The following is a 16,103-nucleotide window of genomic DNA, read 5'->3' as shown; positions in this document are numbered from 1 at the left end:
TGCAGGTTTCCCTTGTAATAAAAAAAAAAAAAAAGAATTGACACTTTTTCTTATTTAACAAATATTTAATAACACTTTTAGCATTTTACCCATGTTGAATCCCAGTTACTTGGCAAAAAAGTCCACAAAAGTTCTCTTCTTAAAAAAAAAAATCATACATTTTAAAGAGCAGTTTTCAAACATTGCAAAGTCTCGCATATTTCTTCAACTTTGTTCCCTGTCAAACTACATCACATTTATTTGGGTGGAGGGAGTAGTACTCAGCCACCAACAGCTTATTTGTAAAAAAAAACACTTCCATTCCAAAAATCTTAGAAACTTCACACCAAATTAGAATTAAATAGTTTAGGGAGTGGGTTGGAGTGTGGGGGTGTTTTTTCAGCATTGTTACAAGTCTTATCTCAATTATGGTCTGTCCCTAATTCACTAACCTTAACCACCAAGCTTCAGGTGAGCAACAAATAGATGGGGTTAGACCTCCATCCACATATGCAGTTGGACCACTAGTGTAGAGAGACCCCTTGCACTTGAGATGTTTGGCCAAGTCACCAGTAGCATGTGACTTCCACTAGTCCTCCGGAGTGCAGGAATAGAAAATAGAGAAGATCTCTTTTACGAGCACCAAACTGTTAGTCCCGATTTATGTTAAATAAGAATACCTGCAAAGTACGTCGGATTTTTCTCCACGGCTGAAAGAAGTACATCAATGGTAACAACAAACAAGATGAAAAGACAGAAAAATAATACACAAAATACAGAGAAAAACTAAAACACTCTGACAGCAACAACATAAATCCAACTTTTAAGCCCAAAAAGATGATGTGACATTGTTAACAGACATGCTGAAAAGTAAATTACCATCACAAAAGGATTAATGAATGGTAAAATTCATCTAGTTTTTATCCTAAAGAAAGACATTGATGATTGTCGATGTTATTAGATTCCCAATAACCAAATTCATCTGTTATTCTAGTGATTTTTAATTTTTCTTTGTCATAGTACAGATTGATCTTTTCTTGTGATCTTGCAGCAAAGTTCCACACTTTCAAGTGTTCCAATTCTAAGAAACTTAATTTAGTAACAGTGAGCAACTACAGATAATATCTTCATTGTGTTCAGTTCAAGCAACTCAGATATTTCAACTAACACGAAAATATTATAAGTTCAGAAGACCTACAATCAAATGGAAGAAAGTTATACCTACAATCTCATCAAAACCTTGCACATTTGGCTAAAAATTGATCCTGATAAAATAAGAAGATCCATATAGACAACAGAAATTAGTTGGGTTAATGCTTGATAATGTTTTTAAACTTACATTGGGCCCAACATTCATTAGGGGTCTTTATAATCATGTTACAAATCTCTATTAGTAGAAAATGTTGAGGACTTCTAATGCTAGAATCTAAGTTATTGAACATTGGCATGCAACAGGTTCAGATGAAACGAAGTCCAAAGTGGGGATTCATATAATCAATACCAACCAGTTTGGGAGTTTGAGGTGTAGTAGTTGCTTATAAAGAAAAAGGGGAAACATCAAAGCAACTACGCAAATAAACCAGTCAAAGGCACAAGCGAATACCTTTCAAAAAGATCAAAGGCACTAAAAGAAATCGAACATTCATATCAAAGCTAAAAACTGTACCACACATATGCACCACGTGCTTGATTCAGCTCCTGAGTTTTCAATATCAAGCATTATTTGATATATAAACATGAGAAAACTGAAGTCAACAATTTGATTTTTTTTCAGATGTATCAAGAATAGCATAGAACCCAACTCATCAAGGACAACCAGGATATCACCAAGGTTGCTCTCTCAAACAGAACAAGTGAAGGCCTCTTTGTGACACTTGAATTGCATGAACCAATTAATGAGAAGCCTCAAGTCTACTAAAAGATGGAAATTGAAGAACTCCCTATTGCCATCAAACTTTAAAAATAAATCATAGGAAGCTGGATGACAATGGTGAATGCAATTAAGCAAATAAGTTAGAGAGGACTCACAGGCACGAACAAATAAGTTACCTTAAAGGGTTCCACAGACCAGGCACTAAAAGTCAGCCTGAGGATCAGAAGCTTAGTGCAACATTTGGAACTATTGGGTTTAATTTACTCCTTCTGACAGGTGAATGAGGAATCCATAACTATGATATCCAGATTCTTCCAGTGGTTGGTGCAGACTTCCTTACAGCCGCGTGAACCAACAGTGATTTCAAGATACAATATTAATCAGATCAAAAGCTAACAGCACAAACTCACAGCTCAAGTAATAAGCCAGCCACCTTAAAAACATTTTTTTTGCACATAACAAGTTCACGATTTCAGTTACACCAAGTATATTTGTGGCAAGATGAACACCAGCATACTTAATCTGACCTTGATCCCACAATAATCGCTCAGTATGATAATAGAACAATGTGATCAAAATGAAATACATTTGGATTACATAAAGTGATTCATTATGGAAAAACTCAGCAGGAACTTCATTAATTTTTTCAACCATTTTATCGCCGAAAAGCATTGCCTTCTGAAGCTTCTGCTCTCTGTGAATAGTGTGTTCGGCGACGAACACTTTCCTCAATTGTGGAGCTTCCTCCCTTTCCAGCACCATAAACACTTCTTTGAGCAGCATCCAGAAAATTCCTACCACCAGACGAGCCAGCATGTACAACTTCCTTAGCATCATTTTCATCTGCCTTCTTAAGTCTTTTCCATCTTTGCTCCTCATGGACCTCAGCATCTTTCTGCATCTCCCGTAGACGGGCAGCTCTCTCTTCTTCAGAAAGCCTAACAGGCTTGCGAGAGTTATGACGCGACTCGTGCCTTGGAGGATCAGATCTTGTCTGCTCACGAGAGTTACGATGGGATTCGTACCTTGGTATATCAGATCTTGTCTGCTCATGAGAGTTACGATGGGATTCATGCCTTGGTATATCAGACCTTGTATGCTCACGAGAGTTACGATGGGATTCTTGCCTTGGCAGATCAGATCTTGCATGCCTCTCATGTTTTACAGCTTCATTATCATTCCTAATCTTAGTTTTTTCTTTGTAAAAATCATTGCCTCCTTCAGGATCTCGTACGATAGACGCTTTCTGATCATTAATCTTCTTGTCCTTGCAAGACTCTCTCTTTCTCCTGGAATCATCTTCACTCAAGTATTCATCTGCATCAGAGGTTTGTCTAGGTGAATTCTTCAAATGCTTTGACTTCGAATGATGATGCTTTGATTTCTTGTCTCGATGTTTATGTCTGCGTTCATCCTTCTCTTTCTCATCATGCATCTTATCCTTATTTTTCATTGTTTCAACAGATTTACGAATCATGGCCATCTGGACAGGGTTGTTCTTCACACGCGCAAGGGCTTCTTGCTCTCGCTGACGAATCATAAGCAAGGGATCAGAATGGAGTTTCCTCCAAGCATCATTGGAAGATTGTGGCTTGTCCTCAAATAGAGCTCCTGGCACCGATGCTTGCGGTTTGGCAGAAGAACTGGAATCAGCAGCAGCTACAGCAGCTGTTACAGGTTCAGCCGGCTTGGACAAAGATTCAAACCCACTAGAACTTCCCTTTCCAACAGCTAATCCAGAATCATAAAGAAATTCCAGCCTCTCTTGCCTGGTAACCAAGCCAGCTTGTTCCTGGAGTTGGCGAAATTCACTGCGCTCACGCTCTTCCTGGATCTGCTTGCGGAGCTCCTCCAACTTCCTCTGTTCGGCGTCATGCTTCTGCTCAGCTTTCCATACATTTTCAATGTTTCGAAGACTCCCCGTGTGCCATCCCTTCTTATTCAGAAACTTCAGAGCCATCAAAAATCCACAAAACTTACACTGATTCCAACTCCCAAATAAGACACACTATCAGAGGACGGAAATTACTCTCTTGCTTACCCTTAATACCTACAAATAAAAGCAACCAAATGGGAGAGTAAGCCAGGAATGAAATTGAGTACAAACAAATTCCTTAACAACTTGTCTAAATCAACTAAAGAGGCGATCTGGAAGCTAAATAATAGTTTGGATTTCCGAGATAGATAGATAAGAGATTCGTCTTAAATTCTTAGTTGTTAGTTGAAGTACATCAGAAATCGAAATTGTTAACTTGAATAATTAAAAGGATTTGACAAATATTTAGATCTATGACTTCCCCAAAGTGCTGAAACTCCACAACCCCAAATGAAAAAACTCCACCTTTTATTTAGCCTCTGATTTCGCTTTCTGTACTAAAAATCCGCTGAAAGTTTATTGGTGATACTTCAAGGGCAGATTAGTACCGTATCCACAAACCCACCCTTGAAGCAATTACAACATCGAAAGCATATAAGAACGCAAAATTCAGTGAATTTTTTTTAAAAAAAAAAAACTGTAGAAAACGAATTGAAGAAATTCTATACAAACAAAGCAAAAAAGCATTAGAAACAACTCAAACCTAAATAACTTCGCCAATTAACATAAGGAGTCTATTTGAATTAGGGTTTTGGAGGATATCTATAATAGGAGACCGAAAGACGCAAAGGGAGGTCAATAAACTTACCGGTCGATTACGGCCGATAAAGAGATTCGTACGTCGCCGGTGGAGAGTTGACGCCGCCTGATAGTATAATAGTCTACCGAATCGACCCGTTGGATATTTCCTTTTCCTAAACTATTTATTAAGTACTACTGTATTATTACTCCCTCCCTCAATTTATTATTAATTAAAAAAAATTCTCAAATTATTTTTCAGGTTATAATAGCAAATAATAAAAAAAATTAGTAAAAAATAAACAAATAAATATTATGAAGCGGAGAGAATATTTATTATTACGTTAAATTAGACGTTATACAGACAAATTATTTCTTTAAAATAAAATTTAATTTTACATAACCATTTAGATGTGCATAACAAGACTCTTCATATATTGAGCAAGACAATTACCCCATTGCATTCAAATCATCAACCAAAATATTTTGTAATTATTTCAAAAAGAAAAAATTAAGATACTTCTCAATCCAAAACTATTAAAGCAGTTTGGACATAATTTCAGATTTGCCTGTGAAATTTGACTTGCTCAAGTGATATTTTTATTTATAAAAAATATGAAAATTCTACATTTGGTAAAAATTGTCGAAACTACCCCCAAGGTGATATAAATGACTAGGGGTGGCATAAACATCGAAAAAGCGAATCCAACCGAAATTTTTTGGTTCTTCAGTGTTACAGTTTGGTGTCGATTTTCTTTTTTCGAAACTTCGATTCTTCGATTCAAAGTTCGGTGCAAGGGTCCCAAAACTATGGTGCACCGAAGAACCGAAGTTTTATTTACTAAATTTAAAAATATTTAAATTATATTGCTTAACTAATAATAGTTATACACTTTTGAATTTTGACTCAAAATATTTACATGACCCATTTAAATTTTCAATTTTTAAATGACAACAAATATAATGTCAATAAAGTGTTGAACTATTGTTGTTTATGTACAATTGTACATTGTGAGTCTTTATATTTTGGTTGTACGAAAGTTTCATCGTGGCGTTGTGCTTGCTAGGCTGCTTGCTCTTTTTTTTATTCATTCAACATTCTCTTCTTTATTCATTCAGCATTCTAGTATGGGAGAAAGTCTTTAGGCTTTAGCAAAATGACAACCATCTATGCTAAAAAACGGAAACAAATCCTTTGACATCTTTGCCAAAAAAATCATCTATGCCCACTTTATTTTTTAAAATACATGATAAAACTCTTAACACTTTATCATATTCCCACTTTATTTTTATTCACATATTTAAAACACACCGAACTAAATCAAACCGAAGTAGAAAAAATCGAACCGATCTAATTTGGCATAATCTATGGTGCACACTTTTCTAAAATCGAATACCGAAGAACCGAAATTTGATTAAACCGAACGCCCACCCCCGACCTATTTTATGCGTTAAAAGTATACACATTATTATTTTATTTTAATTATTAAATTGAGATGCAGAAAAAAGAAATGTTTTTTTAAAAGAAAAGAAACAAAAAAAGAATTCTTATTATTAGAATTCAGAAGTAGCTCAACTATAAACATCCCATGGATATACTGGCTCCTCTCTGAAAAGAAGATAACAATTTAGATCAAACTTTGCAGGATTTGGGAACAAGCAATCCTCTTTAGATAATGTTCCATGTTTCAGAACTTCATGTTTAGTAGAAAATTCAATCCCATCTTCAGACTTCAAACCTGGTCCCCAGCAAAGCATCTGGTAGCAGAGGAGACTGGACTAAAAGATAGCAGGCCAGAACCATAATTTTCTGTCTGTTTATCGGAATCCATAAGATGATCATCTTCCTCCATAATGTCCTCAAGTAAATGAAGATTTTTCTGAAATTTTTTGACTTCTGCAATACCTTGACTCTACCTGGAGACCTTTGATTCTAATCATGTTCGCTCTTTTTCTTATGGGGGGAGGCGAGAGAGCATCAAGGTAGCTCCAGATTCAAAAATTAAATATTAACTTGAACTTGCAAGCGTTGTTTATTCACTGATGGGGGTACAATTGATGATCCATCTGTAGCAGCAAGCTGTCGGTAGCTCCAGATTCAAAAATTAAATATTAACTTGAACTTGCAAGCCTTGTTTATTCACTGATGGGGGTACAATTGATGATCCATCTGTAGCAGCAAGCTGTCGGTTGCAAATACATTATTCAGAGACACATGACACGACACTTGAGCAAGGATTCCATGAGAAATGCTAGAGTTAAATGAAGGAGTTAAATATGGGAGCTAGTTAGCGTCGATGGACTAACCTGTTGAATAAATTCTAACAGATCCACAAGACTGTTAGATTAATGCACAAAATACAAGGAACCTGTACAATTATTTTCTTATGAAACACGTGCAAGAGAATCTTGTTAGCTAGTGGAGTATTTCATATAACATGAATGATGGTCATAAATAATTTTCCAAAGTAAGTTGGAAACTATTAAAGCTTCAAGGTCTTACAGTTCAAAAAAAGAGTACCTCTAGCATTGGCTTGTTACTGATGGTATTAAGAACAAAAAAGCTCTTCCCTTATAAGTTACTATAATCAACCCAATTAGAACATAAAATGGATCTCAAGAGAAAATACACACAAATGACACTTGAAATTCAGCCTTGAACCCTCAAAAATGCTTCTGGCTTTCAACACGATGGAGCACAGAATTGATCTAAACTGTTATTGATACCTCAGAATGGAAGAAGTGATTGTCATGCTTTGTTTTCCACATTTAGACAGGCATATATCCTTCAGAGGGACAAATATGAATTTTGAAGAGAATAAGCTATGAAGTGTAGTAAAAGGTTTGAGAATGTAGGTAACCAACCAACTAATCTTGTATTAACAATTAGAATCAGTACAGCAAAACCTTTCCCCCCTTCTTAGACTGATTTGCAAACAGTATACATGTACTTAACTTTTTGAATGTATAATATGACAGAGACAAGTATTGGAGAATGTTACCGCAACAAGTGTGACAGATGTTGGCTGCTTGTGGATCAGATTTAAGTTCCTGCTTTAACCAAAAACATACAACTCCATGCTCAGTGTTAGGGTTAACTTTAGTGAATGTTGCAAAGTTTATGCAATGGAACTTCTGGTAAACGGCAATTTTATCAAGTTCCACAGACTAGTATAACAAGGACACAGTGCAAAGTCAGAAGAAACACCATGAATTGGAATTTTAATTCCAAAATCTCATAGACCCACCTGAGGTGCCATGCCAACCAACAGTTTTTCAGCTCGAGAGAAAACGAGTTTTATTGAACTTCCATAGAAGACAAAACCTCAACATCCTCATGGTTTATAAAACAAAGCAGAGAGATAAATAAGAGTAAGAAAAGAGGAAGGTCATGTATAATTTCACGAATAGGGTGGTTTGTGGAGGGGTGAAAGGAAACTGAACTTTGCCAAGCCAGAACATGAATCAACTCAAAAGCTTTGAAATCTTTTATGGCTGCAAGCATCAGTTAGCCTGCCTAACGAGACAGAGAAGATGCACCACGAAATGGAACTTTCTCCTAAAATCTCATATACCCACCTGAAGTGTCATACCGAGCAACAGTTTTTCTGCTCAAGAGAGAACATGCTAAATTGCTTTTTTTGAGTCGTACAAGAGATAGTAATAAGAACAAGCAAAGTAAATGGTTGTGTAGTTTCACCAAAGGAAAGAATTACAACAAAAAAATTTGAACTTTGCGACACCCAAACACGATTAGCTCAAAAGCTTTGAAACCCAGCATGGCTACAAACATCAGTTTGCCTATGAGACAGAGAAGAAAGACCAAAAAATGGAACTTCTCCAAAAATCTCATAGACCCACCTGAAATTTCGTGCCAAGCAACAGTCTTCAGCTATGAAAACCTCCAAATCTTCATTGTGTTTAAAACGGAGCAAAGTGAGTAGTAAAAATATCAAAAGACGGAGTATATGTGTATCATCATGAAAAGGGTAGTTCAGTGAGGGTGGGAAAGAAACTGAACTTTGTCAAGTCAAAACACAAATCAACTCAATAGCTTACAAACCTGTCATGGCTGCGAGCATTCAGATAGTCTTGTGAGACTGAAAAAACACCAGGAAATGAACCGAACTTTGTGAAGCCAAAACATGATTAGCTCAAAAGCATTGAAACCTTTGTGGCTAAAGCATCAGTTAGCCGTATGAGATGGAGAAGAAACACCATGTAATGGAAATTTAATTCCAATATTTCATAGATCTACCTGAGGTTCCGTCCCAATAACAGTTTAATCAACTCGAAACAAAACAAAGTTTTTTGAACTTCCATAGAAGACAAACCTCCACATCCTCATGGTTTACAAACGGTGCAGAGTGAAAGAAATGAAGCAAATTGACCGAATTACGCACTAGGAAAATTCAGGTTTATTCAGGTCAGGAACAAATGGCAGGAATAGTTAACCTTATCTCGACACCCCATCGCGTGTACCTGTGCTCTCCCCTTGAGCTTGTAATTTGCTATTCCAGATGTTAATAATTCCCTTTTCATACTTAGCCTAAAGAGATAAACATCAGGTTAGTACCTAACCCTCCCAAGAAATTTGATAACATTATCTTTCATCAGAGAATACACCGTTATCACAACTTGGGGTGGAAGATTGATCATACTGCTGTGGAAGCTCCCAGCAGATAGCTTCTGCAGAATGATGCAGTCTCCTTATTGCTCTAGTTTCAGCACAATGAACAGAACGTTAATTAGTTGCACACATTTTCTGTCATCATTGATTATTGACATAAACAATAACTCTAGGACATATTACCTGCCATGAGTGGCACAGCATGAACATTCTTAATACTGTTATTTACTGCTGCCTTTCTTGAAGACTCACTCATGGCAAAGAACTTATTCTTGCCTTGTTAAAATGGGAAGCTGAATGATTTCTTCTACTCTTTGTCTTCCTAGTAAGATCAACCGTTTTACCTCTATTTCCAGCATAGAACTTATTCCTGCGAGTCCCCATCAACCCTAGAGGAGAGCATAGCTCATGATACAAAATAATTCTTAAGATTCTTTTCACATCTCTTATCCATCAATTTGGGCCTGTATACCTTCCCAGTGTAAACATAGGACCTTAGATGTATCCAGAGAGCTTGAATGAACCCTCACTTGCATTCAATTTGGTAAGGGAACTCAGAGGAATCCCTAACCCACTGACCAGTAGCGGCAACAAAGAAGTAGAAGCACATGTGCAAAGCAGGTCATCCAGTGCATACAAATTTAAAAAATCTAAGAAACCAGCCTGGAAATATTCTTAAATTAATTGGTGTTTAAAAAATGGACCTTTCAATAACAACAATTTTGAAGGAGACATCGGAATGCACAAGGGCGATTTCCAGCAGAGACTCTTTCAGAGAATGCAAGACCCTCTTTGGGCTTCCAGATTATACATGTAAACCAAAAGATCAATCAGGACAGTATACAACTTAAGAAACTAAGTATGTAAATAATATTTTTTACTTGTTTGAGTTTGAGGAAAATTACAAGTACTTGGAATGCATTTTCTTCCTTCGAACTAGTTGTTTGTAAAAGCATCAGGAACAATGACTGCAAAAAGAAAAATTCCTAGGGAGTTCCTTATTAGCAAACAACAGTCAACTCATCTATCACTATCAGGTAGTCTTATCACTATCAGGTAGTCTTATACATATTACTTGTTGTACAAACATTTTGTCAACAATCATCAATTCCAAGGTACAAACTCTTGCCGTCCTATAAACAATGGCAAGAACAAAAACCAGGTTAGTAGTTTTATACTCATCCTTATGGATACTACCATATAAAACTCAAAAGAATGGGATCTTTAAAACCTTACGATATTCATTTGGCCTCCTGTGAGTTTAGTAACAATTTCTAACAAAGAAACGTCTGAAATAGAGCTCAGAGCCCTCCTTTTAAGCAGAAGCTTGCTGGGAAAGCATGTATATCACCTGAATGGCTGTATTTTGATGTCGATGGTGTAAAGTAAGCATTCGGAGCCATAGATAAAATGCCTAGAAATGCCTAGACAAAAAGGAAACACAACAGAAGATGTAAGAAACAGACACATGTATTATCTATTTGTCTCCATAAATTGGCGCTAAAGTACTTAAGTAACAATATGTATGTTTCAACTCAGCTTTAGCTAGAATAAATAATGAAAATATCTCTGCTTACAATAGTGAGCAACACAATATATTTCATCTCTTTCTCTCTCTCTCCATAGGATGTTCTCGGCATATCAATGAGTTTTTGGGATGCGTATATAGTTCCATTTTTTTAGCTGCGCGATAATTCAATAAGTTCCAAACTCCAAGTTGAAATGACACTTCAATGAGTTCTTAGACAATCAAACAAATGACAGGAATTGTTTACCTTCTTTTGACTCCTCATCGTGTGTTAGTCTCATTGTCGATGATAGAGTTCAAACTTGAGACATGTTCCCGAGATGCGAGCGGAAACCTTTTGTTTTAACATTTCCAAAAAGACCACCTATTTGTTCATTTACGGGGCTCAACACGAAGCTCATAAATATTCAATGTCAACGTGAACGTCTATGTGAACGTGAAAGTCAACATCAACGTGACTGTGAACGTGAACATCTAATCAACATCACCGTGAACATCAACTTGAACGTCAACGTCAGCGTCAACATGAAGGTGAACGTCAACGTAAATGTAAACGTCAGCGTGAACGTAAACATGAACGTGAATGTGAACGTGAACATCAACGTCAACGTGAAAGTGAACGTCAACGTTAACGTTGACGTCAACATCAACATCAATGTCAACGTTAATGTGAACGTAAATGTCAATGTGAACGTCAACGTGAACATCAACGTGAACGTCAACGTAAACGTGAATGTCAACATAAACGTAAACGTCAAGGTAATCGTAAATGTCAATGTCAACGTTAGCGTCAATGTCAACGTAAGCGTCATCGTTAACATAAATGTGAACGTCAACATCAATGTGAATGTGAATGTCAACGTAAACGTAAACATTAATGTAAACATAAATATCAACGTCAATAAAAATGTCAGCGTAAACGTCAATGTAAGTCAACATCAACGTCAATGTAAACGTCAACATACACATCAATGTAAAAGTGAACGTCAACATCAACATCAACGTCAACGTCAACGTAAACGTCTACGTGACTGTGAACGTCAACATGAATGTGAACATCAACATCAATGTGAACATCACGTAAACGTCAACGTCTACATGAATGTGAACGTGAATGTCAACATGAACATCAACGTCTACGTAAAGGTCAACGTCAACATCAACGTTTACATATGCAGCACTACAGAGAAACAAAAAGAGAAGAAGAGAAGAGAATTAAGCTGCAGCAGCAGTCGCAACAGTCGACCAACGAGGGAAAATAGTTAGAAAGATATGCATAAGTATATTTACAGAAATTTTAAAAAAAAAAACTTAAAAGATTTTTTTCTTTAAAAACCTAATTAGCGCTTAACTCATTTAATAAGCGAGCCTTTTTTTTGCTTTTATAAAAAGAGCACTTCTCGCTTTTGAGACAGAAGCGCACACTTTTCCATTATTGCCTAGCTTCAAGGCATTAAAACGCAACCATGTCGCGATGCTTCTTTCCCCCTTAAAGCGAGCGCTTCAACACTTCTACAGAACTGGATACTAGAATGGAGTATCATACTAAGAGGAGAAAGGTATATCAATTTTCATATAAAGCATATGCCCTCGTGATCAGAAGTAGCGAACAAAGGAACATACGAATTCATTGAAGAGATTCACCGAGCACTGCCTTTTGTGCAACTAGTCTAGGCGATTAAAATTGCATTAAAGCACAACTTGCCATATCCTCAGCAGCCCATCTCTATTTATCCTCAAACTACATCAACAAGATCAGAAAACATATAATTCCCCATTCTCTTACTTGACAATTTCAACTTTTAAGAAACAATCTAAATAAAAAAGTCTAGACCATGTTCATTTTAAAGAAGATAAAAAGTTAAGACCACGTAAAAGAAAATGACCACTGAGGGTGTATACGGAAGACTGTCCAATCGAGTGTCTTCATTCAAAATAATACAAATCACAACTTCTATAATTAAACTACTTATTTTTTTAGGGGTTACGCAAATGCCTTCAACAAGAAAAACTCCACATCTTTCCATTCAATGGATTCATAATTCAATTATAATAAAACCAATAACACTAGACTATCTATCATGACTTCATAATTCAATTCTATAAAAGGTTCACCAGTAATTATCAAAAAATAAACATAAAAATAGAAGGTTCACCTGTATGCGGCGACCACTTTCATCTTTGCCAGTGAAAGAAAGGCCAGCATCTTCAAATAGAAGCGCCATTTCAAGATTCACCAACATAGCACAGGAAAAGTTTTTAGCATGCATCCCTTCCTAAAGATATCGCATCTTATGTTCAATATATAATTATTAAACCAGTCCACCTAGATGTGTTATAGTTACACCATAGTTCCAAATTAATAGAAAAGTGTTGAACCTCATACCTACAATGGTGCCTTTCATCTACAAAGCTCTTGTTGCCAAATCTGAAAAAAGATATAGTTGATCTGAAGCCCTCTAGAATGGTTTCAGATCAACATCCACCCCTATTAACAGATGACTCCGTCAGACGTCACAAGAGTACATAAGAATAAGTAGAGGTACTGAGTGTAGAAAAGATGACTTATCACATTTTTATCCACCAAGTTTGTAGTTTTATACCTATCCTAATGGATGCTACGAACTAAAACTCAAAAGAGTTTTACCTGAAAAACTTACAATATCCATTTGGTTCCCCATGAGTTTTAGAAACAATTTCCAACAAAGAAAAGTCAGTAACAGAGCCTCTCCTATTAAGACAAAACTTGCTCGGTAAGTATGCAATTCATCTTAATGGCTGTATTTTGAATTTTGATGTAGCTGGTGTAAAGCAAGCATACATAACCATAGTTAAAATTGACAGACAAAAAGGAAGCATAAACAGGAGATGAAAGAAACAGACACATATAGGTCAAATGCCAATAGCAACAGATATCTAGTGGAAACTGGATTAAAGTTCAAACTAGGAGTATAGAACTTATACAATAAAAAACATTAAAAGCAGTCCTACAAGGAAGTAAATCTCATGGGAAAAAAAATCAGACTTGTGTGTAAGAATATTCATTTGGAAAGAAAATTATGATACTAGAATGGAGCATCATGCTAAAGAGGAGAAAAAATAGTATCAATCTTCATATATAAAGCATAGGCTCTCACCATCAGAAGCAGCAAAGCAAGTAGCATAAGAATTCAATGAAAAGCCTCCCTGATCACTGCCTATTTTGCAAAAGAATTTATGTACAGCAGTATCAACACAATAAAAAAGACGATGTCGGTTCAACATCTTGCAGAAAGATCACCAAATTTTTTTCCCATCAGATCCTTCAAAAGAAGTTACAACTTCAGATGATGAAGTATAATAAATTGGGAAAACTTTCTGCACATCAAATGCATTAGATCAATGTCAAAGAACTAATATTTACCATTGTCATCCACCTTAACATAGCAGGTCCCAATTCATATAGCAAAATATACCTACTGGAAACTGGGTTAAGTTCAAACTAGGAGTACTCTAAATATAAGAATAACAAACATAACAAAGCATATGCAGTCGTAATCAAAAGTAGCAAACCAAGGAACATAAGAATTCATTGAAAAGCCTTTCCGATCACTGCCTTTTCTGCAACTACTCTAAGCGATTAAAATTGCACTAAAGAATGACTTGACATATTCTCAGCAGCCTACCTCTATTGATCCTCAAAGCATTAACAAAATCAGAAAACATACACCTCCCTATTCTCTTACTTGACACAATTTTCAACTTTTAAGGAACAATCAAAATCAAAAAGTCTAGACCATGTTCATTTCTAAGAAGATAATAAAAAGCCTAGACCATGTAAAAGAAAATGACCACTAAGGGTGTATACGAAGGCCTGTCCCATCGAGTGTCTTCGTTCAAAATACTACAAATCACAATTTCTTATAATTAAACTACTTGTTTTTTTAGAGTTGTGCGAGTGTGGCCTTCAACAAGAAAAACTCCACATCTTTCCACTCAATGGATTCATAATAATAAAACAAATAACAATACTATGAATTTCTATCATGACTTCATAATTCAATTAAATACAAGGTTCACCTCCATGCAGCGACCACTTTCATCTTTGCCAGTGAAAGAAAGACAAGCATCTACAAATTGCTGCACCATATCAAGATTCACCTACATAGCACAGGATAGGTTTTTAGAATGCATCCATTACTAAAGATATCACACCTTATGGTCCACATATAATTATTAAACCATTCCACCTAGATGTGCAATAGTTACACCACAGTTCCAAATTTAAAGAAAAAAAACTGTTGAACCTCATATCTATGACGGTGCCTCTCATCTACAAAGCTCCGATCGCCAAATCTGAGAAACGATATAGTTTAACCACATGGTAATATCACTAGGAGAAGCCCTCCAGAATGGCTTCAGATCAAGATACAACCAATGCAGTGAGGTTGGAGGAAAGGAAGTACTTATAGTTTTGCAGATTTAGAATCTTTGACTTGGAAATGCGTTCTTCTTGATCCAAGACGCATGGTACACCCGTATGCGCTTTTGAACCCTGTGAACTTGGTCAATAGATTAATATAGCTGCTACAAAAATGAGAACTCAAACACATGAAGATCATGAGGGAAATTCATGATGAAGGGGGAGTATCAGAACTTAACTCCCGACAGAAAAATTACCCAAAGATTGTGAGTGTTGGGATCAAACTCTGTACTCTTCGCATCTTGCAACCCAAGAATGGATCTAGCATACTCGATAACAGCGATTTGCCTGCCTCGATATGTGCCCAGGTAAGGAATCCTGTTTTCACAGGCATATTTTGGCAGCAAGAATTTTATCCTCCACACCTCTATCACCAAATCCTCCACGAACTAATACAGTCTCCACCCCTATTAACAGATGACTAGGTCAGACGTCACAAGAGTACATAAGATTAAGTAGGGGTACTAAGTGTAGAAAAGATGACTTATCACATCTCTTTATCCATCAATTTGGGATTGTATACCTTCACTGTAAACATCAGGACCTGAGATATATCCTTAGAGCTTGAATGAACGATCGCTTGCATTCACAATTTGAACCCACTGGACAATAGCAGCAAAAGAGAAGGAGAAGCACGTGTGCAAAGCAGGTCATCCTCACTGCACACAAACTTATAAAATCTATGAAACAAGACAAAGAATACCCTTAAGTTAGCAGGTATAACAAAGATAGACCTTCAATATCAACAATTTTGAAGGAGACACTGGGATGCACAAGGGCGGTTCTTAGGCAAGACTCTTGCAGAGAATGCAAGACCCTCTTTAGACTTCCAAGACTATATATGCAAACCAAAAGATCAGTTAGGCCAGAGTACAACTTTAAAAGTATAAAGTATACAAATCAATATATTTTATTTGTTTCAATTGTGAGAAAACTAGAAGTACTTGGAGTGCATTTGCTTCCTTCGAACCGGTTGGTTGTAAAATACATGACTAACAATGACTCCAAAGAGAAAAA

General features: G+C 36.3%; 1 protein-coding gene and 1 long non-coding RNA gene across 2 annotated transcripts; both read right to left on the bottom strand.

Moving 5' to 3' along the window:
* Positions 1–2,265: 2,265 nt before the first annotated feature.
* Positions 2,266–4,679, bottom strand: LOC107011786 (pre-mRNA-splicing factor CWC25 homolog). Its single transcript, XM_015211432.2, has 2 exons — positions 4,537–4,679; positions 2,266–3,902 (listed from the first exon to the last, which is right to left on the bottom strand). Exon 2 carries the CDS (start codon positions 3,810–3,812, stop codon positions 2,508–2,510), a length of 1,305 nt encoding a protein of 434 aa, XP_015066918.1. The 5' UTR covers positions 3,813–3,902; positions 4,537–4,679; the 3' UTR covers positions 2,266–2,507.
* A 1,301-nt stretch (positions 4,680–5,980) lies between these two features.
* On the bottom strand, positions 5,981–14,904 carry LOC107009205. Its single transcript, XR_003576260.1, has 3 exons — positions 13,011–14,904; positions 12,781–12,900; positions 5,981–10,520 (listed from the first exon to the last, which is right to left on the bottom strand). It is a non-coding gene; the product is annotated as an uncharacterized LOC107009205 (long non-coding RNA).
* Positions 14,905–16,103: the final 1,199 nt, after the last annotated feature.

Source organism: Solanum pennellii, chromosome 2 (assembly GCF_001406875.1).
Source record: "Solanum pennellii chromosome 2, SPENNV200".
In the NCBI taxonomy this organism is placed as follows: domain Eukaryota; kingdom Viridiplantae; phylum Streptophyta; class Magnoliopsida; order Solanales; family Solanaceae; genus Solanum; species Solanum pennellii.
The sequence above is the reverse complement of the archived record's forward strand: the minus strand, read 5'-3'. Positions and strand labels throughout refer to the sequence as shown.

Excerpts from the sequence above, each read along its gene's own strand:
- LOC107011786 (XM_015211432.2), bottom strand. The coding sequence starts at position 3,812 with ATGGCTCTGAAGTTTCTGAATAAGAAGGGATGGCACACGGGGAGTCTT.